Source organism: Alnus glutinosa, chromosome 2, assembly GCF_958979055.1.
Source record: "Alnus glutinosa chromosome 2, dhAlnGlut1.1, whole genome shotgun sequence".
In the NCBI taxonomy this organism is placed as follows: Eukaryota; Viridiplantae; Streptophyta; class Magnoliopsida; order Fagales; family Betulaceae; genus Alnus; species Alnus glutinosa.
The window spans coordinates 25,027,935-25,055,311 of record NC_084887.1 but is presented as its reverse complement, the minus strand read 5'-3'; the positions used below and the strand labels follow the sequence as shown (position 1 = coordinate 25,055,311).

General features: G+C 36.7%; 3 protein-coding genes across 6 annotated transcripts; 1 reads left to right on the top strand and 2 right to left on the bottom strand.

The window, feature by feature from the left end:
• Positions 1-743: 743 nt before the first annotated feature.
• Positions 744-1,814, bottom strand: LOC133861268 (peroxisomal membrane protein 11-4). The gene has a single exon (XM_062297014.1). The coding sequence runs from the start codon at positions 1,628-1,630 to the stop codon at positions 950-952; it is 681 nt and encodes a 226-aa protein (XP_062152998.1). The 5' UTR covers positions 1,631-1,814; the 3' UTR covers positions 744-949.
• A 4,904-nt stretch (positions 1,815-6,718) lies between these two features.
• Positions 6,719-13,732, top strand: LOC133861928 (uncharacterized). 4 transcript variants are annotated; one of them, XR_009899088.1, is made up of 9 exons: positions 6,719-6,989; positions 7,203-7,331; positions 7,785-7,824; positions 10,864-10,939; positions 11,071-11,271; positions 11,591-11,803; positions 11,890-12,288; positions 12,381-12,464; positions 13,135-13,732. XR_009899088.1 is itself a non-coding variant. In XM_062297756.1 (8 exons), the coding sequence occupies exons 1-7, from the start codon at positions 6,947-6,949 to the stop codon at positions 12,244-12,246; spliced, it is 1,059 nt and encodes a 352-aa protein (XP_062153740.1). In that variant the 5' UTR covers positions 6,719-6,946; the 3' UTR covers positions 12,247-12,288; positions 12,381-12,603. The 4 variants fall into 4 exon arrangements, 2 of the variants coding, with proteins under 2 accessions (XP_062153740.1, XP_062153739.1); XR_009899087.1 differs by having other exon boundaries at positions 6,720-6,989; positions 11,890-12,464; positions 13,135-13,177; positions 13,450-13,727; XM_062297756.1 differs by lacking the exon at positions 13,135-13,732 and having other exon boundaries at positions 12,381-12,603.
• Positions 13,733-17,805: 4,073 nt separating this feature from the next.
• On the bottom strand, positions 17,806-27,363 carry LOC133861927 (conserved oligomeric Golgi complex subunit 7). The gene is made up of 10 exons (XM_062297753.1): positions 26,954-27,363; positions 25,061-25,150; positions 24,836-24,955; positions 24,639-24,740; positions 24,264-24,538; positions 23,047-23,192; positions 21,379-21,577; positions 19,955-20,639; positions 19,036-19,368; positions 17,806-18,417 (listed from the first exon to the last, which is right to left on the bottom strand). The coding sequence occupies exons 1-10, from the start codon at positions 27,236-27,238 to the stop codon at positions 18,139-18,141; spliced, it is 2,514 nt and encodes an 837-aa protein (XP_062153737.1). The 5' UTR covers positions 27,239-27,363; the 3' UTR covers positions 17,806-18,138.
• Between the last annotated feature and the right edge of the window lie 14 nt (positions 27,364-27,377).

Genomic DNA, 27,377 nt, shown 5'->3' with positions numbered 1-27,377 from the left:
ATCTCTTGTAACCCTTTGTAATTTGGGATTGTCTCTTGTAACCTTTAGTAATTTTTAAAGAAATTTTTCACACCTTTTTACAAGAGAGATATGATACACATACATCTTTTGTACATTTTATATATATATTTAAACGTCAATAAACGACTATTTATTTAGTAAATATTTCATAATACTGAAAATTTTAATAATGGCCGACTTTTTGGATGAGATTAACATATCAGCATTGTGAGATATTTGTAGAATATATATATATATATATAATTCCGCAAAAAATGATATTAGCGAATAAAAAATTTATTACTTGATTTAATTATTATTTGATAAATAAAAATTAATATAAACGATAAATTATCATTGAAAAATCCATGTGCAAATGTAAAGCACGTGCTCTGTTACTAGTTGAATAAAAATGGGCAGCGAAGTGAATATATATCCTTTTTCTTTCTTTTGTTGGGAAAGTACTGCCAGTGACTTTTTTTTTTTTTTTTTTAATCCTCTCAAAGTTAGCTTAACTTTTAAAATCATCGTTGGATTAAAATCTAATAATGATCCATCACAAATTTAACGATGATTTTAAAAATCGTATCAACTTTAACAAGATAAAAATATAATTCTCAATATTATTCAGGTTTCGGGTGGTTGATGGGGGTGTTACAGAATGAATATATATTCATTCTTTCTTCAAATAAGTGACAGTAAACCACTCCTACGCAGATAAGCCTAATTAAAGCTTTCTTGAATGATGTTGGAAGGTACAGTATTTGTTATTATACACATGCATACACCACCGGAGGAACAGTTGCATATTGGGATCAGAGTTTCAAACACATGCAAGTATGCAACATCATCAGTTTGTAACTAATTCTCATAGCTATAACACTTGGGTGTCTCAATGTCCAACATCTTCTTTGTTTTTGTTTTTCCATTTTAAACAGGAATCTTAAACCTACGAGGGCCAATTTCTGTACCAACCAGCCCATGCAGAGACCAATCCGCTGATCCCAAGAGCAACAGCGTGGTTGCAGAACGGGTTGGGTTCGATATCCGCCACACCAATAATCAAGTCGGCAACATTAGCTGCCACTGCCATCAGCCTCATCACTCTATCAGCTTTGATCTTTTTGATGCTCTGTTTCGCATCCTCTGGTTCTCCTTCTGAAGCACTGACGAGCTTTTTCTCTGCCGCTACTCCCTCTCTAATGGCAATGAAATCAGATATAATAAAGAAAATATAGCCAAAAGACTCACCAAATGCTGATATGAAGCTCATCTTTTGTGCCAACTTCGCGTCCAAGACTCCAATTCTTGACAGCCAAAGAAAGTGGTCGAAAAAGAAATACACCATCTCGCCTGCGTTAGCCAGAACTGCTAGGAACCGGAGGGCAGGGGTTGAGCCAGGGCTTCTTCTCAGACCATTGAAGCCGGTGAGAAACCGGCCACTCCTAAAAGCCTTCCGGCTGAGCCCCGAGGCAACCTCCCATTGCTTGGCTTTTCCGGCGATATCTGGACGGGTGGCTCCGGCGTGCCAGTGGACAAGCTTGGAGGTATATTGGAAGGTCTTCACAAGCTTGTCAATACCATCTCTCTTTGCTAGGAAGATGACCAACTTGTCCACTTTGTCATTCATGGCTGAAGTGAGGTTTGATGAACAGAACAGCTGATTGTACGTGTTTGTTCAGATATCACTTTGGGTTCAAATTAATCAGTAGAAAAGTAAAGGAGAGCCACAGAATTTGGCTTTTGGATAATGCTATAAGGGTATGCTCGTCGTTGGACCTTATTTTCCGATCCCCATACTACTAGTCTTCTCTTCTGTGCCACTAAACTAAATTAAATTTTCAAGCAGTACTACAGTACTAGACTTTCGATATATCCAATCATTTTCTATCTAAATTATTATTAATTTTGACGGCACATGTAATTTTTTTTTTTTTTTTTACATGTCCACACACACAAGGGGATGAGGGATTCGAACTAGTGACCTGCACTTCATGAGGCGTAGTCCACAACCGATTGAACTACCCCTTGAAAACACATGTAATAAAGTCTATGTGAAACTTATCTACTCGAATAGGTGGCCGAATAGGCCAAAATTTATTTCAGTAGATGAATATTGTATGGACTATCTCACAATATATTATCTAAATTACTGTCTTGATATATGTGGATACATGTCAAAAAGTATTTTAGTAATTCTGCTAGTTTGGGAGTGCAATTTTTTTTTATTATAATTTACCATCTTTTACTATATTCAAAATTGTTAATACCCAAAAAAAAAAATTGTCTTTTAATATTATGTATGGATGGTTTAAAAACTCAAGACAAAATTAAAAAAAAAGTTGAATAAAACTTGAATAAACTTAAATTTAAAAAACCTACCCAAATATATTTTTAAAACTAATAAAAAATAAAATAATACCCAATCATGGCCACCGGCAAATTGGATGTAATCAGTAGTGAAACAACTTGAGAATAAAATAACGTTTCTTTCAACAACGGTGATACTTTTTTTTTTTTGTTCGTCAGTAAAAAACATTTTTGTGTTTATTACTTGAAAAATTAAAGTAAATCTGAGGACAAAGTTGTGGACCCACAAAGCAATCAGCTAAATTTGCTTTTCAACCTTTTTTTTTTTTTTTTTTTTTTTTCCCACTGAAAGAAAGCCGTCCCTTGTCTCCAAATGCATCCCAATGGGGCCTTCAATAAAAGCCCACTCATTAAGATAACTTATTCGATAACATGAAGTTCTACAAGCAAAAAACTATTTGTAATAAGTAATGACAATGACAACTTAAAAAAAAAAAAAAAAAAAGTAATGACAATGACGCGATCGTGTATATATATATATATATATATATATTAAATGATTAAGGAAATGGTTATAGGAAATGATTCTTTTCATTCTTGATTTGAAGAAAAAAAAAAAGAGTAAGTGATTCTAAAAACAAAAATAGAGTGAGCTCTTCAACAACAGGTCTAACACAAACAAAACAATGCGAAAATCATTACAAGTAGGATATAGATCAAACAAGTAACCCAATATTCTCAAGGGGCCGCATAAGGCAGTTACAAAACAAAAATGACACAGATTAAGGAGAACATATCTAAACCCCCACTTGGAACCAGCCACAGCCACTACAAAGAGGCTGAAGCCGAATATGCGCTGTCGTAGTCTAATGTAGGGACTGCATGAAAGAGAGGAACCAACACAATTTCGGTTACAAAAGTCTTCATGGCAAGATCAAAACAACAAAAAACAATGAGACAACAACCCACAAAACAAAAAAGCAGGAAAATACGAAAAGAGCTACAAAACACAATAAAAAGAAAATTACGGGGGAAAAAGAGAAAAGCAGTACTAAAGCCCACTGAGCAACAGCTTGAACAGAAGACGGGGCGGGGGAAGACTGGCGGGAGAGCATCTAGCAACAGCTCGGAGAACACGCAATGGCGCGTGGTGATTGGATGAGGCAGCGGCAGAAAGCTAGGAGGTCGATGAAGATGTTGGAGTGGCGCGTCGGAGCAACGGAAGAACGGATCGTGACAGATCAGGCTTTGAGAGATCCGGATTTGAGCACCACTAAAAGACCACGAACGACACATCAATAGGGAGTGGAGCATGGCCAGAGGGGGGCGACCATGCGGGTCAAGGTGGACTGGGGAAGGGAGAACAGCGGCGCCTCTGCTCAGGGGGAAAAAAGAAGGAAAAAGAAGAGAACCAGTAACATAGAGGGGAGGTAAAACAACCGCACTAGGCGGAGAAGAAGAGGGGAGAAGGGAGAAAGCAAAGTCTTTTTATCCCCCCTTTTCTGAACCTTTCCGGCCACCTCCCTCATGAGGTTGTTCCTCCGCCTCTTTGCTTTTAGCGCATGAAATGCAAGGAACTAGTTTCTAACTAATTTATGATGCCATCATAAATGCTAGCTAAAGAGATGTATTTTGAATATCTTTTGAATTACTTGCAAACCATTAGAAAACAGTTTACTAAAGGGAAAAATATATTTTACCCTTAAAGTTTGACTATTTTTTTCACTTTTATTTATGATATTTAAAAAGTATTCCAATAAAGTTTTTGAAATTTTCAATGTAAGCATTTCGTTAGCTATTCTTCTGTCTTCTTTGATGGAAAATGGCTCACGTGTGATGCATGTGCATTTTTTCGGAACAAACTTTTTAAAATTGCCTCATATACATGTGTTAATTCCCCAAATGACATTATTTTCTTTTTTATTTTTTTAAAAAATAATAATAAAAAAAAAGGGTGCCCGTAGCCACCCCCATCTAGGCGGAATGGAGCTGGCCAGCTCCATTCCGGTCATATTGGAGTGAATCAGCCACCCCCTTGGCCAAATGGGGGTGGCTTTGAGAGTGGTTTTGGCCACCCCCATTTGGCCCTTTGGGCCGGCCGTAAGGGTGGCCACTTCTTTGTATTTTTCTTCTTCTTTTATTTCTTTTCTTATTAATATTTTTTAAAAAATAATAATAAGGGTATTTAGGTATTTTCAATAATTTCTATTAAAGAATACATAAATAATTAATAGAGTGCTTACTTTGGAATTTTCGAAAACTTTGTTGTGTTACATTGCCACTTTTTAAACATCATAGGCAAAAGTGAAAAAGTTGTCAAATTTTGAAGGGATAAAATGTATTTTTCCCTTTACTAATTTATTCACTATCCTAGCTCCAATAATAAAAATATATTGTCTCTTGTAATGCAAGAGATAGATAATTAATTTATTTGGAGAAGTGCTTTGTGTTATTTGTTTGAAAAAAAATATTTTGATATAACGTAAAGGTAACAAATTTTTTTAAAAGTATATTATAGTGGATACACATTTGAGAAAGTGTTTTCTATTAAGTAGATAAGCTTATTTTGAAAAAAAAAAATAAAATAGATGTAGAGTTTATTCTTTACTTATAATTTTTTTTTTTTAAAAAAAAAGAGGCTATCATCCGCAAAAAATATGTGTGTAAAGCGATAACCCCCTGCTGAAACCGGGACACCCGAAAGTTTCCCTTCCTGTTCAGCCTTAACTATCAATGACCTCAGACCTTCAGCCACTAGTAAAAATAAATATGGAGAGAGGGGGTCTCTCTGTCGTAAACCTCACGAAGGATTAAACTATTCGTATAGGGATCCATTGACCAACACGGAATAGGAGACGCTAGTGACACATCTCATGATAATCCGGATCCAGCCCTTTGGAAAGCCCATTGCTCGCATCATAGCTTCAACTATTATAATGAATACCATACATGAATAATAATTGTAAAGCTATTATATAACGAGTTTTCCATTATATGTATTACAATGTACAATACTCCCTACATAAATGCTTTATAAGCAACTAACCTTTATGAATGGCCTTTCTATAAGCCATTCAAGTCCTTTTTCTTTTTTTTTTTTCTTTTTTCTTTTTTTTTCCCTTTATATATATAAAACCTAACGGTGGGTAAAAATAATACGTGACATGTCCAAATTTTATGAAAAATGACCACCACGTGATAATATACATTTTAATGACTGACTTAATAAGTATTACTTGGATTGCTACATAGATTGTCACTGATATTTCATATTTTTAATAGTCGACGTGGTAAGTACCATAGAGTAATTATAGAAGTTACTCTTGTGTCATTATTGTGTATCTTCAAGAATAATGTAACTTTTAAAATCACTACTAGATCAAAATTCAATAGTGATCAATCATAAGTTCAACGATGATTTTAAAAGTTACACAATTCTTAAAGGGACACAAGAGAAACAAAATAGTGACTTCTAGCATTACTCAATACCATATAGACTTTTAAGGTCATTCCTTACTAGTGTGGGGGAGGATGGCCGCCTCCCACACTTAAAACAATCACCGATGGAAGGTCATCCCTTATTAAGTGTAGGGGGAGTGGTTGATGCCCCTTCGAAGAGAGGCTATCTCTCACCTGATGGGGACGGGGGTTGGCCGCTCCCTATGCGCATTTAAAGACTTTTGTCAATGATCATAGGTACCTTGGAAAATGAGTAAAATTTGAGAGTATTATTAAAAAAAAAAATACAAACAATAAAAGTACATATATCTCTTTCAAATTATCAGGTAATTTGTAATGTCCATTCCAAATTACCAGAAAATTGCAATGTACCCCTTATGTACAAAAAATGACAAAAGTACCCTTACAAAAATGTAAAAAAATACATAAAAAATTACTTTTTTAAAAAAAAAAAAAAAAAACTGGTGATCCACGGCAGTAGACTCACGACCACCGTTTATATATATTTTAGGAGTATTTTTATCTTTTTGTGAGACAAAAGTCATACATTGCAATTTTCTAATAGTTTAGGAGGAATACATTGCTTTAATTAAAAGTTTGGAAAAATATTGCAAATTGACTAATGTTGGACTAACGTGTAATCTTTTCGATAGAGATAAAAGAAGAGAAATGATTGTTACATAACTTTTATACGACTCGAACAGTTTTTTTTCAAACTAACTATTAGATATATTTTTTTACATGCGGGTTCTACATATTCAATAATTAATTTTAAAAAGAGTTGTATAAAAATTATATAAAAGTTGTAAACCTATAATATATCGTAAGAAACTTTTTAAATACCACAAATAAAAGAAAAGAAAAAAAAAAAACCAGGGTAATTATTGGAATATTTCGCCAATGTATTCCCAACTGGCTCAAAGGACAAATACAAAATGGCAAACCTTTCTAGTGCTTGGATTAGAATTTCCTTGCGCTAGTGGGGGAAAATCCTTAACCCATAAAAAGGATCCAGATTAACCCCCCTGTTTGTTATGTACCACAGCACAACCAGCTGTTACCGCTGTCTCTGTCTCTCACGAAACCCCAAACCATAAAATCCCCAATTATCAATAAAACCTTTAAAATCCTTTCTGATTGAAATTTCGTCAATCTCACTTCTGAACCTCCCTTAGCCATGGACGCTCAGAGAGCTCTGCTAGACGAGCTTATGGGTTCAGGTATTTCCCGCTAAACCTAATTTCCGCTTCCCAAAAGTTTTCACTTTTTATTCTAGTTTGCTTTTGTTTGATGGCTATATGGAAAACTGGGTGCATTGAGCGTTGTAATTTAGTTTTTGCAATTCTGTTTGATTAGATATGGATATGAAAGAATGCCTTTTTGTTTTCAATTTATTTGATTTTATTTTCGGTTGCTTTTGGTGAAATTTTTAGCTCGTAATTTGACGGAGGAAGAGAGAAAGGGGTACAAGGAAATTACATGGGACAGTAAGGAGGTTTGCGCTTGCTATATGGTTCGGTTTTGTCCGCACGATCTCTTCGTCAATACGCGGAGCGATCTGGGTGAGCTGAAGTTAAATTTCTATTGGATTTTGCTTAGTTTGAGATTCTGTTTGGTTGCTGAGAAAACCAAGGAAAAAAAAGAAATATTAGTTACTTGTGATTTTTGTTTCCCCACTCTTTGTTGCCAACAAATTAAAGTATTGCCTCTCTGTTTGGTTGATGAGAAGAGTGAGAAAATGAAATGAAGAATTAGGATCTTTCGTAACAATATGAGTTTTACTGTTTTGGTTTTCGAAAGTTGAGGATTCTAATATAGTGTAGCTAATCAGGTTTATTTGGCTCAGTTGCGCAAAGTTTTAGATTATTTAGCTTCTAGATATTGCTAGAAGTGTAAGATAAAACTATGATTTATTTATTTTTTTTCTGAAATTTATCAGCGACCAACTGGAGCATTTGTTTTGATGTTTGGTGAGTGAGGTTTGACTAATTATCGTTTGTTGTTCATTGGTTCAGGACCGTGCCCTAGAATACATGATCAAAAGTTGAAAGAAAGGTGATTGCTTTGGATAATTGATGTTTTTATTGTATTATTGGCTGTATATCCAGGATCCTTACTGCATTTACAATGTGTATGTGTTCACTATGCATGCAATCAGAAAACTGTACTTGCATGCTTGTCAAATTTATTGTCTTTAAATTGTGAAACATTTGGTTAAATATTGTAACAGCGGCCTTCCTTAGCTCTTAAAGGTTATATATAACTTTTGATCAGAATGATCAGTTTCTGTTGAAAGAATGTTCTCCATCTTGTATTTATATGATTAAGTTTGCTGCTTCTTATGTGTGGTGTAGGGTGGAACATAGATATGCCTTACATGGTATGCTAATTTGTTGCTGGTTTTTCCTTTTTGAGGTAACTGATCTAAGCATTATGATCAGATATGTGCAAGGAGAGGAGAATAAATTATTTGTCGAAGTCAATGTATTAATTTAATTGGTTGTTTACTTGGGGTTATTTTGTGAAATCTATGTATGGATTATTCCGTTGATGCACGAACATCTGGGACGTGGAGTTTGGGGTCCTAGAATGATCCAATTTGTGGTCTAAAATTAGTGCTAAAAATGTTGATCTCATGAAAACAGTCACATAAGATGAAATCTTTAACGTTAAAGGCAAATATTACTTGTATATATATTTACATTAGTAGAACTTGAGAGTCTACTTTCAATTCTTGGAACTTAGTTGCTGATCAGGGTTTACTTGTAATTCATTTTAAAGCTTCAGGTCATTACTAAAAATGGAATGTAACGTATTTGTAATATGTTGATCTAGTAGAGATACTTCTTCATATCGATATTGCTAGTATGCGATTAAGTCAGAGTATTAAAGGTTTTGGCACGTTGACATTTTAATTTATCTTTAAAGATGAAGCTATTGGCTGGAGGTTATCTTATTAGTGATCTCTTTTTCCTTATATATATATATATATATTCTAAAAAAATTTAATGGGTAATTCCATATTAAACATGTAACGACTCAGGAAAAAACGCTAATCACATTTACGCTATCACCCCAAAAGGACTAGTTGATTTGGAGCTTTCCTATAATTACTTATAAAGCTCAATAAGCAATGTGAGACTTCGCACCCATGAGCATCTCTTATAAACTATCTACTGTCTATGTGGGCTACTCATTTTCACAATGTGAGACCGGGGTGTTACAAAACATCTCCATAACCTTTACGCCTTTGATGTAATGACCAAGTGGTAATCTTGGTTTTCTATTTATTGAACTTTTCCAAAGACTCTTTTCCCAAATTTTATCCAAAGTAGTGCATTTAATTTAAATTTTATTCAATTGCTTGTTGCAAACATAAATGCAGCTAATATTGTGCAACTTCACAATAAATTTTTAAAATGTGCAGGTCTAGATTTTGCTCTTCTTTTCACTTAATGTGATAGAGGTATCTTCGTGGAAAAACTTCTATTATGGTCCTATAGATAACACTTTTTTTTCTTCCGAGTTCTTCATGTTTGGTAGGGTTTCCTGTTCCTTTGTATTGATCCGTCGCAAAACTAAAATGGCCCAATTGTCTTTTCTCATGTTACTTGCCCAACCAAATTTCTGATTTGGCTGAGTTTTGAAGAGATTTCTCGAGTTTATTCTACCAATGACTCGGTCACCTTTTTCAGATACAACTGCCCAATTCATGCAACCTTTTCATGGCTCTGCTATAATATGGTCACAGGAAAGGTTCTACAAGAAATTTATTGGATTTGTTTGTTTTCGAATATTTCATTTCAGAGAAGAAAAAGATTTTAGACTTATACATTACGAAAATGGATGTTCTGTGTTGTCTTAGAGTTGTTTTGATTAGTCTCTATAGCTTGAAATCATTGTGTGTCCAGATATATAGTCTCTTACCATAGAAAGCACTGACATTTACAGTTTGGGGAACTAAAAGTGTTACTGAATTCCTAGACTATGTTGCGATAAGTGATAGAGTTTAGTAAAGCCCATTCTAAGTATATGTTAAATTCATCTTCTATATGAAGAAAAAAAAAATGTTAAGGTCTTTTTACATTTTAGGTTGTCTTTTCTGTCTCATGCTCCTCAATATCCACCTAATTATCATCATGGGAAAATTTTCTCTGTAGTTTTCATGTGTACTATCAAAATTAAGGTTCACAGAACTGATTCTGGTTGCTGTTGTCAGATAAGATTCGTTTTAATATCTGATGTCATATTGCAGCCTTGTACTTTAATTGTGAGTGACAAATGTAGTTCAATACAGGTTGGGTCCAAATATTGAGGGAGTTGCTTAGGGATCTATCTTACTTATGGTTTTTTAGGGGTTATACAAAAGGTTTTATTATTTATACAATTTACAAGTTTAGCAACTTGGCTGCCCAACTCATTCCTCCGAGTTTTGCTTTTCACCCCACAGTTTGGTGTCTTCTTGATGTTGTTATAGATTCTGAAGTTTGCAACTTTAGTTCTGTATTTGACAAGAGATATAGGACACTATGCTGGTTATTTTGCTTCAGAGGTGGCCGTACAGCCACCACAACAGGAAAGGGATGGCTGCGCAGCCACCTCTCTCTCTCTCTCTCTCTCTCTCTAATAAGTAAGAAGTTAGCTCTGCACCCGCTTGTGGTTTTTCAAAATAATTATGTTAAGATTTTGTTTCTTTGAAATTACAACTAAAGAATTTTCTCAAGTGGACCGCACAGAAAACATTTTCTCAAATATGGACCCCTCCAAAAATACTTCTCACCTTTATATCATGTGAAAACACCTTTTCAAAACCATTATGAAGCATACCCAAAATTTTGGTCCTTTTACATCACTTTTTTCCTTTAATATCTGAATTTTAAGAGTTGAAAATGCCGCTTATGTAGGTAAGCTTTACCATATACATCTGTGTATACATTTCATGGTCATGTTTATGTGTGTGGTAGTAGAAATACATGCCTTACAAGTAGATTTCCTTTTCCCGTCCATTTCATGGGTGCTTTGAATATCATGTCTAGCTCACAACTTGCACTGGAATGGGTATTAATACTTGTTTTCTATTTTTTGCGGCTTTAGTTTTGAGAAGTCCCCAAGACATGATGCATATGTGCCAAAATTTGAAGCTGAACTTGCTCAGTTTTGCGAAAAATTGGTGCGTTACAAATTTCTTTTTACACACCCCCGCCCTCCCACTCCCCCGGTTGGCAGCCTATCCCCCCTTTTCAATTCTCCTGCTGCTAATTATGTGGCCTGTCTGTTTTTCTTTGTACTTGCTTTATGCAGGTGATGGACTTGGATAGAAGAGTTAGGCGGGGGCGAGAACGCCTTGCTCAAGAGGTGGAACCCACCCCAGGACCTCCCCTATCAGCTGAAAAATCTGAACAGTTTTCCGTGCTGGAAGAAAAAATAAAGAACCTGCTGGAGCAAGTGGAGGCCCTTGGTGAAGCTGGGAAGGTGGATGAAGCTGAAGCACTCATGAGAAAGGTGCTTAGGAATGCCCAAGTGTTTTTGTTAAGCATGAAAAGCCACATCTACTAGCCTCTTATTTGATTTTCCAGCATTGATCAAGCAGAGAGAGAGAGAAGAGATTTACCACCTCTCTTAATACTTGCTATTAGTTCCAAAAAGTCAGCATATACTTGTGAATTAATACTTTGAGTCCCTCCATTCTACTTCGTTATCACGTTCATTAGATAGCGCAATTATAAAAGAATTCAAATTTTGCCCAGGTATCTTTTTACTGTAGCACATTGAGGTTTCTGGGTACTTGGTGTAATTTTTTTTGGTTAACTTTCTTTTACAGGTGGAGGTGCTTAACGCTGAGAAGACAGCCTTGACCCAACAACCTCCGAATGATAAGATGTTGATGCTTGCTCAGGAGAAAAAGATGGCTCTTTGTGAGGTCTGTGGTTCTTTTCTTGTTGCAAATGATGCGGCTGAGAGAACCCAGTCTCACATCACAGGGAAGCAGCACATTGGTTATGGCATGGTCAGGGATTTCATCGCCGAGTACAAGGTGAGTCTCCCTTCAAAAATAATTTGATGGATGAAATCTATTTTTTCTTTTTTAGTGAATAAAGAACATGGATTTTTGTATTCCAGGAAGCTAAGGAGAAGGCAAGGGAAGAGGAAAACTTAGCTAGGGAGAAAGAAGCGGAGGAACGAAGGAAGCAAAGGGAGAAGGATACTGAGAGGAGGAGAAGTGATTCAGGTGACAGGGACAAGAATCATGATCGTGATCGAGATAGGGAGCAGGGTAGATACCGAGAACGAGACAGAGATCGTGAAAGGTCTAGAGACTGGAATGCTAGAGGTAATCGGGATGGAGGAAGAGGGGATTGGAGGTTCAGGAATGGAAGGGAAGGAGGCAGGGATAGATACCGAGATCGGAGCAGGTCTCGTTCACCTGATAGGCATGGTCACAGAAGGTCACCTAGAAGTCCAGTTCGTCCGTATTAGTGGATTGTGTCGATAGATTTCTGAGCTTTAAAATTAAATGAGGTAGATTTTTTTCTTGAAACTTTTATGAACATGTGAATGAGTCTCAAGTTATCTTGTCATTATGGGTGAAATTTTCTTTTCCTATCTCACAGCTTTGTTGATACTATACCATCTTCCTTTGTTGAGACTATATCATCTCCATTTCATCAATTTTGTTAATGGAGAAAAGGGTTGAGGTAGGTATAACTTCATTGTTGTAACTCTTTTCATAATTTATTTTAGGCTTTGGTGGAATTCTTTTTATGTGTTGCCTGTCTCTGAAACATTGTTTTCAGAGACTCTTATTGTTTGGGAGCCATCTTGGGCTATTTACTTTGTTCTCAGTATTTTAAGTGGTCAGACTCGAAAATTATATGCATGATTGACACTGCTGCTGAGAGAGATGATGGTGTTTTTCTCATTTTTGAGGTAATAATTAGACCTGTTTCTATCATCGCAGCTCCCTTAGATTGATATGTCGTTATCAGATTTTCTTTCCCCTTATTTTCTGGTTGTTGACTTAACCCTTATTGTCTGTTTGACCTCAAAGAACTCTACCAATTTGGAAAAGTTTGGATCGTTTACTCATACCTTTAAGGTAATCAATTGCAGACTATCCAGACATGGCTTCATAAATATGATTTGCAGTAGTCTTTCGTCCTTTCTGCAATTATCTACAAGTTAGGAAGGCTATTTTTTTTCCCTCCTATACTCCTCCTGCCATCACTACTTTAATTTGTGGATTCAATGATTATGAGGTGCTTTGCAGTGTACCATGAATGGGTAGTTGTTAGGGGCAATAGACATAAGTGGGATGGTAATCAATGAATTATATTCTTACGCGGAAATTTATTACTTGTTTTACAGAGTTGGGGTTAGTTTTGGAGTTATCAGGATCAGACAGGTATAGGTAATTACTTTGTCTTTGCAGAGTTATTCTTTAGCAGAAATGTTGTTCCACTTGCATGAAAATCTACTTCAGTGGGCTGGGATTCAAGGTTATGCCTTTTGGCAACTTTAAACTTGCAATTTTGTGGGTGACTGGAGGTAACCGCAAGTTATAATCTGTAGAGTAGCTTGTTTCTATTTAGTTTGCAGGAAAAGGCAGGTAATCTGGTGAACCTTGATGGTCAGATTGCTGCTAGTAAGTAGATATTTTATGCTAAGGAGTGGTTTGTGCAGGAAAATAAACTTACAAATAGTTGCTGCTTGTGGAACTACTAATATTCAAAGAACACAGGAAATGAGAAACCGAATGTAACTACATTTGGATTGGAGGACCGCAGGTGTGACCCGTGTCTGCAATTCACAATTGAAAACATTATTAGGTAATTTGGCTAGATATGAATTGTTTGACACTGTAAAGTATTAGATTAACATTTACTGAAGTAAAATTGTTTTGGAGCAAAGGATATGTCATGGTAAACATTGCAACAATACCCAAGGATAGCTTGGCATATATTATATCATTTTTAAGTTCATATCAAAGAGGATTTTTCATTTCTTTTTGAATGGAATTAAACCAAATTCCATGATGGCCTTAATTTTCATAATCCCATGTTTTTGTTCATTTCACCTTTTCCAAGGTACCTGTTTATGAGGGAATTGCTACTTAGGAATAAAGACGTATATCATCAAAAGGAGCTCGCTTGGATGGTATATATGAAACAGGTAGTCATGTTTTGATTGGGAAGTTTAAAAGAAACCCTACACACACATGATTTCTGAGCATTTATTTGGATCTCTGCTATTTATTTATTTTTAAAAAACCCTTTATAATATCTAAGATCCAAACGTTAGAAGATCAATTCCTAATCCCCAAACCTGTCCAAAATCAATGAGATGTAAGCTCTATGTAGACTGATTCCTACACCCAGAGCATAAACAGTAACTCTGAGCATAATACACTGTTTGTTCTATTCATTTTGTCGTCTGCCAGTTTCATGACAAGTGTTATATTCTTTCTAATTCGGCTGCACAGGCACCATTGGACCCTCACAATTCCACCGCAAAATGGATTTTACATAAACATGATCATCTGCGATTCTTTTGGATTTGTGAATCCTTCATGCTATGTGTAACGAAACCAAAGGGGAGGTGGTATTTCTATTTTTATATACGACTGGTGGGTTGTGGTGGTAATATGGGCTTCTTCTAAGTGTGCCAAAAGGTTGAAATTGGTCGCTTTGTGTGAGCGTCAAGTCAACACCTCTCAATCTTTTTATGGAAGGCCAATTGGGAGTCGAGTGTGTCTTCAACGACTAGCTTTGTCGTCCACGTAAAGCTGGTTGGGTGAGGATCAACCATTAGTTAAAAAGAAAGGATCATTTTAGTTTACCGTTGGGCTAATTTATATCTAACCACGCAATTAACTAGTTTTTCTGCTGTGAAACTGTTTGGGTGAGTCATGCATTGACATCCTGCATGGTTTCTGTAATATCTGTCTCTTCTTTTGTCCCCATTCATTTCTGTGATTTGTATACAAACTTCTCGTGAATGCCTTTCCTTAGTTGGAAAGAACCATTCCATGGCAGTAAACACTGTCGCAAGAAAGAATATTCACAACCCAAGGTAAAATTTCTTGTGCAAATACAAAATTGGTAATTTCTTTTGGTCGAAAATTTGAACTAACAGATAAGTAGATAACTGATGGGTTCTTCATGTTGTGATCGGTTGTGGATGTAAAAAGGAAACGAATTGTGTTGACATTTTATTCTCTACTTTGGGTAGGAGACACCGCATATAATCTGTTTGACAAAAAGATTAACTGGATTGCATTTGTAGTGAGAGACGCTCCAACTTCTCTCTAGAAATATCCCACTTTTCATTCGCTGCTAGTGCTCCCTCCATGGGAGGGAAGCTCTTTTTAAGCTTCCATCTCCATCGTTTTCTACCATCCTATCCCCCTCCCCACAACCATCCAACCACCCCTTAACCCATACCCAAATAAGTTTGAGAGTTTTCTCTCAAACCACCAAGCCAGCTTTGCACCGGTTCCTCAACCACAGAGCCAGCTTTGCACCTGATTTATCTTTCCCTTTTCCTGCTTTCTTCTTGCTTTCCTCCAACCAGCAAGGTTGTTTTTGCCTATCCCCCTTCATCGACCATGCTTTTGAAGTTTGGAGTCGGATTTTTGGTTTTAGATCTGCTCACTGCCTTCCTCTCTCTCTAGTCATGTTCCTTAGCACTGGGTTCGCCGGAGTCTGCCGGTGGTCTTCCCCTTTTCCTCCGTTGCCTGGAAGATGGCGCGTGCTTCCCACGCGCCAAAAAGCTCTTGGAATCAACCGGTGCGTGGAGCTTCCGACAGCACCCTCCTCCACTTTCCGCTCCAACCCATGGTGGTTCCGAACGATTCCGCCGTTCCCTACTGCTGAGAGGCCGTCCTTGGGCGGCGCGTGGTTCTCACGCGCCTCCCGGGAGGGCTCCCACCCTGCTTCCGCCAGACTTGCTGCTGCTGTTTTCATGTTTGTTTGTTTGCTTTACTGGGTTTTTTGTTGTATTCCTCTCTCTCTGTTTACCCCTGTGTTGGTGATGTGACTCAATACATTTGACAAATCACCTTTATTGGTGATCCCGACTTTGTGGCATCCGTGCCTCGAGCTATAGGGCCCGCATCTTTGGAAGCATTGCTCTTGCGTACTTTTGTTCATAGTTTAAATTTTGGGTTGCCCAGGCCTTGTTGTGTTTGTACTTTTTATTTCTTGTTGTAATAGTTCTGTTATATTTATAAATTTTTTTTTTTTTTTTTTAAAAAAAAAAGATTAATTGATTTCTCCTGGACTTAATCCACTTCTCTTATAGAAGGATTACAGGATCCAATTTTACTACCTAGCTAAACTAAAGGGTAAAACAGATAACAAAGAATGCTAATCATCTGGATTCAAATAATAACTAACTCAACAACCCTCAAGAATCCAAGATAACAAACCATGATAAAGAAAGATAACAAATAATGGTAAGGGTTGGTATAGCCAATCCTATCAATCATGTTACTTTGGATTGAGTCACTTAATCCTTCGGTTTCTAACAATAACTATAAGCATTACCATCGATATGGAAAAGGAATAGGAGGGGAGGCAACAGGGTTTTTAAAAGTTCTGAAAAAATAAAAAAAAATAAAAAAACTGATATAGCTGATCTGTCGCTCCTGCAAAAGGAGTTAAGACTTTGAGTTATACATGCTTTAGGGTTAGACTTGGATTTTTTACGCGTTTTCAACATAGAGGACTAGCAGTAATTTCCCTTAGATTTTTATTAAATGTAGAGAATCAACTACTTTTTGTTACCTTATTCAAATACATTCCACAATAACTACCTTTATCATTTTCCTATACAATTTAAATATTATTTGAATTAAATGCTAGGGAAAGAGAGAAAAGATAAACCATGTAAATATTGTTTTAAATAAGGGTTAAATACCCTAGAGGTACCTGAGTTTTATGTGTTTTTAAATTTAGTACCTCAGTTTCATTTCGTATCATAGGTAGTACCTGAATTTGGAAGAAAAAATCATTGTCAGATTTCTTGTCCAAATTTCAACTTCTCGCCACGTGTCAACCGCTAAGGTTGACACGTGGCACCAAAAAAAAAAAAAAATTAAAAAAATTAAAAAAATGATTAAAATTAAAGAAATTTTAAAAAATAACTAAAAAAAGAAAAAAAAAAAGAAAAAAAAAAAGAGGGGTGGCTGGCCACCCCCATTTTGGCCAAGGAGGTGGCCCAGCCACCCCCTTGGCCGGTCTGGGGTGGCCGAACCACCCCATAGGGGGTGGTTCGGCCACCCCACAGTTGAAAAAAAAAAAAAAAAATTTTGAAGGGTTTTGGCCCAGCCACCCCCTAGGGCCACGGGGGTGGTTCGGCCACCCCCAGTCCGGCCGGTCTGGGGGTGGCCAAACCACCCCCGTGGCCTTAGGGGGTGGTTCGGCCACCCCAGACCGGCCAAGGGGGTGGCTGGGCCACCTCCTTGGCCAAAATGGGGGTGGCCGGCCACCCCCATGGTGGCCAAGGGGGGTGGCTCAGCCACCCCTCTTTTTTTTTTCTTTTTTTTTTTTTTCATTTTTTTAATTTTAAACATTTTTTTAATTTTTTAATTTTAATTTTAATTTTTTTTATGTGGTGCCACGTGTCAACCTCAGCGGTTGACACGTGGCGAGAAGTTGAAATTCCCACGAGAAATCTGACAGGTACTACCTAGGGCTTTTTTCTTCCAAATTCAGGTACTACCTGTGATACGAAATGAAACTGAGGTACTAAATTTAAAAACACGTAAAACTCAGGTACCTCTGGAGTATTTAACCCTTTAAATAAATGTTAGAGGAAAGAAAAAGCCTATTTATATTAAAATAATGTTAAGGAAACACTTTTACTTCCTTAAATTTAAAATACAATTTTTGATTTCTTTAGTGTTCCCTTAGTTTAAAGAAATACAACTGACTTGTACTAGGATTTCTTTTTCCTTTTCCACTATCTTTTCATACTCATGCCCAATCTATTTAACAATTCACGCAGGCTTTAAACCAACAAGATGTCAATCATAAGTACTAATAAGCTTCAAACTATATGATTATTGATGCAACATGAACAGAATTTGATATTGGTGCAGCATGCTTGGACCAATAAGTTGCTTTACAGCTACAACCACCTCAAACTTTTCAAAACTTTTTGACTAGGAGATATACATGTACTTCCCGAATGAACATATCTCTTACGTATAAAAAAGACATTATGGTAAGACATTTTATCCATGGCTTATCATTTCAAATGCAATAAGAGAGGACAAAGGCCAAAATAACAGCACCCCAGGAAGAAGGTATGAAAGGGGAAGTGCATCCCCTCCCAACGTTGAAAATTTCCTCAAAAGAGGAAATCTCACTAATCTAAACTTACACGCCGCATCTTACATACAAGGTGTGCTGTTGGAAGATCAAGCTGGTTTCCTGAATCTGATTTCACAAGATCTTTCAGCTGATCTCTTGGGGTAGAAAGGCAAGTGTCAAATGTTGCAAAGACTGGAGGATTTTCCATTGATAGAGCCGAGAGCACATTACTATGATATTGAATGTCAGCTGATAGCTGTTGGGCTCCACGATCTGATATGTACTGAATCCCCCGCAATTGTTCTATGTAGAGTGCAGTTGCACCCTCTGCAACCTATAATACAGAACAAACAACACTCATAGGCAAATTGGTCGCATAAGTTCATTTGCAGGCATAATATGAAACATTTGTGTTGCGAGACGATTAATCATCAGAAAATAATTAAAGGGAGTGACTTGTATCCAAGCTTCAACACAACCTGTGGGTTCTCAAGTGCCATATCCAGACATCATGTATATAGGAGCACAAAACAGCCTAGGCCAAGATTATATAATTATAAAAAACTTTTGAGGGGCCAGTTGGGAAGTTCCTGAAGAGGGTTAGGTTTGGTACTCAACGCTTTTCCCTCTCTTATTCAAGTGAAAAACCACAAACTGATTCTCTGAGAAAGCTGACTATATCAGGGCTATATTTTCTTCTTTGTAACATCTACTCCTTAAAAATAAATAATAAAAAAACTCTAAGCTAATTAGACTATCCTCATTGCCTAGGCTTTTACATGTTCCCCAAATGGCACCTATAGGTTGGGACCAATTTGATACCATGTCCTGACTTATTTACAAGTCAGACACTAAATATAATAATATTGAGAAAAAAAAAAAAAAAAAACTATCCATAAAAGTTTTGGCACCCAGAGTAAGAACTTTTGCCTTGTTGTATTAGATTAGTTACCTTGAACATCCATTCTGTGGCAAAGAACTGTGCCTCATCATTGTTGGTATCATTATTGGAGATGCCCTCAGCAAGTGGCTCCAATTGCTGCGGCAGCGTTAACAGGTATTCACCAACACTGGTCACATAGGACTGGGGGTATACACTGAAGGTTGGAAGAGGAAATGCACTTTGCTCCTCAACAGAGGACCATACTGGCAATCGAGATACATCACTGAGATGTTGCCGTACTTTAGATATGAGGACATCATAGACAAGTTCATTCACTGCGTCAGCAAATGCTGCAACTCTCTGAGATGCAAGTGGAAGTGCATGGAACCGGGGATCTTTAGACTGCATGGCAACATAAGATAATGTCATAACTACAAATGAGAAGGAAAAAGGAAATTTCCAAGCCAGATAACAAGCAAAACAAATTTGGAGACAAAAAAGAAAAGAAAAGAAAAAAGAGAAAGCCATTTATGACCTAAAAAAAATAAAAAAGTAAACAAAAAATAATAATATGAGATGTCTTATTGACTTGAACCATAGATTGATTTTAGTTTCGAACCAACTGCATATATCCTTTAGTTTATTTGTTTGTTTCTTTTCCTTTCGCTTTTCTTTAAATGTGTTATTTTTTCTTTTTCTTTTTTCCAGCCTTATTTGTTTTTTCTTTTTCTTTTTCAAGTTAGGCTGTCTAGGTTAGAGTCTAGACCTTTGATTGTCTTTTCTTCTCCAAGATTCATCGTTTTAATTTTAATCTTGCAGGATAAAATGACAGTTATGCTTTAAGCTTATTTTTTCTTTATTTCTTAATTTTTTTTTTTTTTTAAAAAAAATTCTCATGTCCTTGAATATTCAGATTTCCCTAGCAAATTAAAGGAGAAAATATCCCTGAAAAAAAAGTAAGATGAGACTGCATGAAGTTTTTCTCAACCTGATTTAAAAGATTAAAGAGTTTCCTAGCCTTCTCAGGAACATCAACGAGCCGTAAAGCTGACACATCCAAGGCAGCCCTTCCACCCAAAGATGATTCCCAAATTCCATCACCACTAACAACGTGTGACTGGTTTTGGTCCAGATTTGAACCAAATACTGAAATAGACAAAGTCGTGCTTAACCTAGCAAGAGTGGCTCTCAAGGAAGCTTCAAACACAGAGGACCTGCTTGTCAAACAATCTGCAACTGTGAGGATCTGCAAAGCCCCTTGGACAATGGACCACTCCTCCTCATTGGAGATCAAGTCAACTTTGCGTGCATTTTGGGTTCCGTCCTTTTTGTCTGATCCTGTCTCCTTCTTTGAACCAACACCATCAGAGCCATGATCCACTCCACAGACAATTCTTAACGATTTGAGTGTTTCTTGCAGGGTAGAAATGTACTGCAACATTATGTCATCAAGCGCAAGAATTAGCTCATCAGCCTCAGAACCACCGGTAAAACTGACACACCTCTCAACAGTTGCTTCAAGAAGTACAATAACTTGGGGAATAGATTCCTCCATTCTGCGAACTGTTTCACTGAGTTCAATTCCCTGGGCTCCCACACCACGAGTAACTGCTCCCCTCAGATCCACCCCAGAGATCTCAGAGGAGAGGATAGCACGTTCCATCTGTCCATAACTGGAACACAGATTTAATGGTTAATTAACTTAATGAAAATACTGGGATACAATGTCCAATTAATCACAAAGAGAAACAGATGCAGATCAGAGATGAGTGTGATGCATGTCGAAAATAGCATACACTTATGTTGCTTGAAAGCCAATGTTCTAAACTCAAGTCATTATGTAGAAAGCGAATTGAATGTACGTAGAAAATAGTACATGAAAAAATATCAGTAAAACGGCAATGTTCTTCCAAACCAGTATCATTATATTAAACAGGACTATATGAAATCACACTTGCATTATCCAGGAAACCTTGGGAGAATGCAACGTATTTGTATGGATTTATGTGACAACAATCACATTCTTTAGGCGTTGTTCACAAGCTTTTTTTCAACACCTTTTTTTTTTCCACTCAGTTTCTCAATCATATTCATAGTGATATCTGGAATCACATTTCTCATTGTTCCCTATTCGTGTCCAAAGTTGAAACTACAAGGTCAAGCTAAGGCCGTTAAAACGCACATCTACTACAAAAAAAAATTATTTGTATCTTAGCTGCATACTGGAAAAATGAAAAGGATAAGAAAACTACCAAAAACTGAAAGGAGACACATCATAATTCATTCTTCTGCATACTAAACAGAAACTGAACAAGCATGAAATTTTCAACACCAAGAGAAATTTTCATAACATGCTTCACTACCTTCACTTAAAAATTAATATGACACATTTAGTTTAGTTTATAGTTTCACCTCTTTTTAAATGATTCATAGGGAAAATACACCGCCTTCAGGGTATCCATCAAAACCCGGAGATCAGATTCTGAAAACAAGTGCTGAATATTCCTAGCAAATGTCCCCGTCATATTGTGTAATTCAATGAGGGCCTCCAGATGCTTAGTCTGAATCTTGATACCCTTTGGCATATCTCCAGATAGAATATCCAAAATACCTTAAGTTATAAAATAGGAATGTAAGCGTAAAGATATTAAGGAACTGCTCATAAGTTCAAAATAAGAGAAATAACTTATTCAATTTATGCAATAAACCTAACCACAACTTGAAACCAAATCTTAAATCTCAGGCTCCTATACATTCAAAAATTAACTAGGCAAAGAAATAATAATAAAATAAAATGAAAAAGAAAAGAATCAGTATTGCAAGATAGTTATGGGATTGACGAATCCATCACATGTAAAATCGATCATGCCAGTCAATTATGATATGCTCATCAGTCTTAGAAACACAAATCAGGTCAACCAACCATATGAAAAAGTCATAACAGCTCCAAGGAATGACAGCCCTATCATACTCTCAGAATGAAGTACATGAATAAATGAATTGATTGATTGTCAAGATCAAAAGGTAGTGGAGAGATTAGCTATTGCTATAGTCAGATGGACCAATTACACAGAAGACAAAAGAAATGAATTTCGCGCTCTAATAAGTAGAATTGAAAGCAGATGGTCCTGGGAATCTTACTTGAAAGCAGATTAACAAGAACTGTCAAAAAGATAAATCAAACAGCATCTTATGACATCCAAGCAGTGAGGACATATCCAGTGAGATTGGGAACTCCCAGTAACCTTATCTTGGAAATGGTTTAGTTGTTCAGCTTCTTTCTTAGGATTAGAATACAAAATACAAACTGTGGGTACAAAAGAACTTGTATCTAACTTAGATGTTAGAATCTTGAGAAGTTCTCCAAAATTAACAAATCCATAAGTGGAATAAATAATAATAAAAAAACCATGCATGGCACTGTGTTGGTTGTCAAGAAGAATATGCACGAGAATACTTCTCAGAAAAAGCAGAAAGTGGAAAGAGAGTTGCATTTTTTTTTCCCAACAATTTTTTTTCCGAGAATATTTTGTTGGAAACAGTTTCATAACTTCCTCATGATACATAATCTTTCACTAAGATTGCAGGATGTTATTTGTGGGAAATTCTTTCCCAGAGGAAAAGTGTTGGTTGTGGGATCCATAAATCCTCAAAATCAAATGCGCAAAAGGTGCAGGAAAACAGTTCTCTTTTCCCTTTCCTCAGCAATCAAAGAGAATAAAAATAAATTTTCATTCTTCACAAGTAACCATCTCAAAGTATCATGAGACAGAGTTGTGTAATCATAGAGGGATAGATGAAAAGCAGGTTCTTTTCAAATCAATAAATGAATAGAAAAATCCTCTCCTAATCGTCCAACTCCAACTCCAACTTGAACTCTTTAATTTAGTCATTGCATGTTTTATGGATTGGCAGCAATTCTTAGCACCCTAATATTTTCAGATACAAAAAGGTGATGATTACTTTAACATGCCACAACAATTAATACATTGAACACTATCAACATCAGACCATGTAGAACATTTAATACCTAAAGAACAATTATGATTTTCAACAACTTTGAATGATTTCAAATGCAACCTTTAGTTAATGCTTTTGTTTCAGGAACAACATCTCCAGTAGCAAGGTTGATACGAGAAACAAAACTTGACCCCACAGCAGCCATTGTCTCAATTAATAGCTTTGGGACAAGTCTTTTATAATCATCTGGAAAAGCAACCATACACCTGCAGACAATAGTATACAGTTAATGCTAGAATTTCACAGCTGGAAAATAATGGATTTTCTATTAATATCAAGTAATGCATTCTGAAAGTGCAGCACTGAAAATAAGCATGTAGTAAGAAATTGTTATGGGGAACATGAACTAATCTGAATAAATATGACTTCCAAATTACTCAAAAAAGTGAGATAAATAATATAACGATTAGTCTACTGCAATAGTCTCTTCATGAACGAGGAAAACGAAATCATTCTATTCTGATAAAATCAGAGATCTATATATCTCAACATAAAAATATATGGTTTACACAACTAGGTTATTGAGCCAGAAGAAACACAAGCATATGCTTCACAGGTAAATACAAGGTAACATGGTCCAACAACCACTTATGCTCCACATGTAGTGTTCCCATCTCACTAAAGGTTCCAGTTTTAGAGGAAGACAATTTTGTTTGTGAAAACTTCATTTCTTCAAGAATGTAGGACAATGCATGACAATTTAAAAAACAACAAACCTTTTTCTTTAAATATCACCAACATAGGTGAGTACTATGATCTCCTTTGTAAGTGAATAATAGAAGTTCAGGCTATCTACTAAATGGGACTATTGCCGACTTTCTCACATAAAAGCAAGCAAAAATCAAAAGGGAGACTTCATATAGACAATATTGAATAAACACATTCTCATATATATATATATATATAAATTCCTTAAGAATTATGTACATACTTTCTAACTAGATTAATAATTGATTATAATCAGGTCCAGCACAGGATTAATTTTCACTGTGCATTGATATCTACATTTATTGACAGGTAGAAAAATGGGCGAAAAAAAGGCCGTTGACTCCTCCCCAACTGCAATGGGAGGAAGCTGTTTCCAATCATAGAAGCTAACATAGTTCAAAGAATTCTTCACGGCCACTAACTAGCTTCAGCTGTTAACGGCAACCAAGTTCAGGTGATATTACTCTGAAATTTATCAAGTCAAGAAATATGGAAGCAATTTCAACTCTTTTGAAAAACTGTGAGAAAGTGCCACTAAATATTTAGATATTGAGAAGCATGATCTGTACCACTTCCATTCCTGTTCAAGATAAAGTAGCAATTCATCATAGAAATTTGGCAACCAACTGGAGAATGAAAGTGAATTTGAATGAAACTCGTTACTACTTGATAGCCTTTCCCCCTCATTCCTCTCAGTAGCATGCTTATTAGCTCGCTGTTTTGAGTCAAAATCTTCCCAGAGCTGCTTTATGGACTTTAGGTGAACTTTTGAATAATGTAGCTCTAAAGACTTGAATCTTCCAATTCGAATGAGGATTCCTCTCAAATCTTGAGCAACATCAACCTAAACACATTAAATATACATCATTAGTAAGACAAGGAGTTCAGAATTGCAAAACAGATAGCTGCAAGTAACAAGACAGGGTTCTACAGGAAAATCTGACCTTGCGCTTAGATAATGCTTCTGTTAGACGAGGCTGTACCATTGCGTCTAATCTATCCTCTAAGACCTCAAGTTGCTTCCTCACATTAGCAAATTCAGCAACCTAAAATGAAGAGTTGAAAGAGAGAGTCAAACCATGAAACTTCATGAGTATCAAACTCACCACATGATGTAAAAGAACCTAAGGAGAAACATTACCTCCCCAACAGCAGACAAGCAATGCCTCATATTGGCCAAGGTTTCTGCAGCCCGAGGAAGATCACCACTGGCAAAGACATCCTCCACAGTTGCACTTAATTGAGTTAACCCAGCAGCATCCTGTCATTAAATGCAAATGAACATACCTAATTAAATATACAATGTTCCTTAGCCACACGTTATGAACTCTATAACTAATGAATGTGAGAACCAGGAATTCTATACCTGCAAAGTCTCATATGCAGCTTCCATTCTTTGTTTGACAGTATCGACTTTAGCAAGGGCAGCAATAGATTCTGCCGAGGATCCCTCTGCCTGAAGATGATGACAAAATGATTGAGAGAGAGAGAGAGAGAGAATCTTGTCATGCATAGTTAATATATATTTCAATAATGTCCTTGATAACTTGCCGTCAGCTTCTGTCCACCAGAAAGGACCAGCAACATTTTACATTATGTAAACATTTTTTTTTATCAGTAAAAATATTTGAGAATTTTACATTATGTAAACATAGGTAGAAAAAAATACAAAAAAGAAAGTCATTTCCAACAGTTTAATAGTCAATATTTGTTCATATGCAACACTTTTCCACCAAAAAAATTTATAAGCAACACTACCTATACCACTGCTGTAACCATCATGTGACATGTACTACCATAGCTGCAAAATCTTTCCATTCCCAATTTTCAAACCAAAATTTTCCACTAGTCCAAAATGTTGGCACATTAACTCATAAACTTGAACAGACACGAACTGCATTATCACCTACTAACATTGCAACTTATTGTGATACGCCTCCAAGAGGATTCAAACTAAGTATGGGGAACACAATCAATGCAGAAAGTACAACCAACCAGTGTCAACAAATACAGAAAATACCAAACAACTGGTGTCATGCTACATCAATGCCAAAAGAATAAACTAGGTTGGGACAATATTCACTGGCTAGTTATTTTGTTCTGAAGTATCACTGAAGCCTTCTTAATTTGGTTGCGGCATTGAAATAAAATGCATTTAACCCAGGTCTCTACAATTTGTATTGGGCATGAAATTAATCAGAATCTATGTATTGTCATCTAGAAGAAAATATCCTGTCTGGGTGAGTCCACATTAGACAGCTTCACACTACTACAATCATGTTCTCAGTAAAATAGTTTCTTCATGTCCATGTAACACACTAACACTGTCTAGTATGAATGGGTTTCATTTTATGAAGGATCTGTTGCCAACATACCCCCCCCTTTGATCAATCCTCTGCTAATTCTATTCAATCGTATTGCAAAACCTCCAACATGCAAACTTGCTGGCATCATCATCCAATAAGACTAACGATACCATACAATCAATGTGTGCCATTAACACCCCCCCCCCCCCCCTGTAAACTGACGTGTTCCAATGGAATTACTCAAATCAAGCAAAGAACCCACAAGAAACATTGCAACCTTGATAATGATGTTTAATACACAATCCCCTCTTTGAGTATTTTAAGATTCTTCAAAAAGTCAATTGCCCTCAATTACCTCTTTTAGACAAATCCAGAAAATTTTAAAACCAAGGAGACATTAATTCGAAAAAGATCTGGGAATCACATTATTGAGCAACAAATGGAGCGTCCCAAAAAAAGAACAGATTTCAATTCCTGATCCTATGTTCTTTGTCCTTCTGAGGCTTCCTATAATTGAAAAGTCACCTCAACTAAGCCCTTTGTTCTATTACCCTCACTAAACATAACACTCGCAGATTCTCAAATCCCAAATACCAAAAAACCCCAAAACCTCAATGCCTCCTGTTTGCCCACATTTTCTCAGCGGCCAAACAAAACTAAAAAAATAGAAATCAAACAAAAGTCTGCAACGCCCACCTTTTAATCTCTTAGAGAAAACTGAGCTCAAATAGTTGTATTAGCCACAATTTCGCAAAAATATTCACGCTCTCAATTGCCAAATAACTTAAATCTAACAATTGAAACCTGAATCTGGCTTAGTTTCCCAACAGAAATCAAATAAGAATGTAAATCTAACAATGCAGAACTCCAATATAAAAAGTCGGATCCGCCACACTTTTCTCAGCATCCAAAGAGAAGAAGCAAACAACGCATAAGTTGGTAAATCCGATTACCTTCTTGAGCTTCTGGAGGATTGCGGAGACGGCGGAACGGAGGGAGACGGCATCTTCGCGGAGGCGGAGGACGTCGCGGGTGGCACGCGGCACGCGGAGGAGAGCGGCGGCGCCCTGCTCCTCGAGCGAGGCGGCGATCTCTTCGGAGACCATCTGGAGCTTCGACTCCAGCTCCGCCAGGTGCTCGTCCACCGAGTCCTGCGAGTGCCGGCTCTGAGTTGCCGCGTTTATCCATTTCTTCGGGTCGAAGTTGTCGCTCGAGAACGGACCCAGATCCAGCATCATCCTCACTCTGCTTTGAAGGGTGAGGGGTGCTACTCTGGGTTCTACGGTTGGGGAAGGGAGAGATGACGGTTAGGACCGATTATTTTCAAAATAATTTTCGTTAATTTATTCTTGGTATGTTTGGCAAACCTGTTTATGG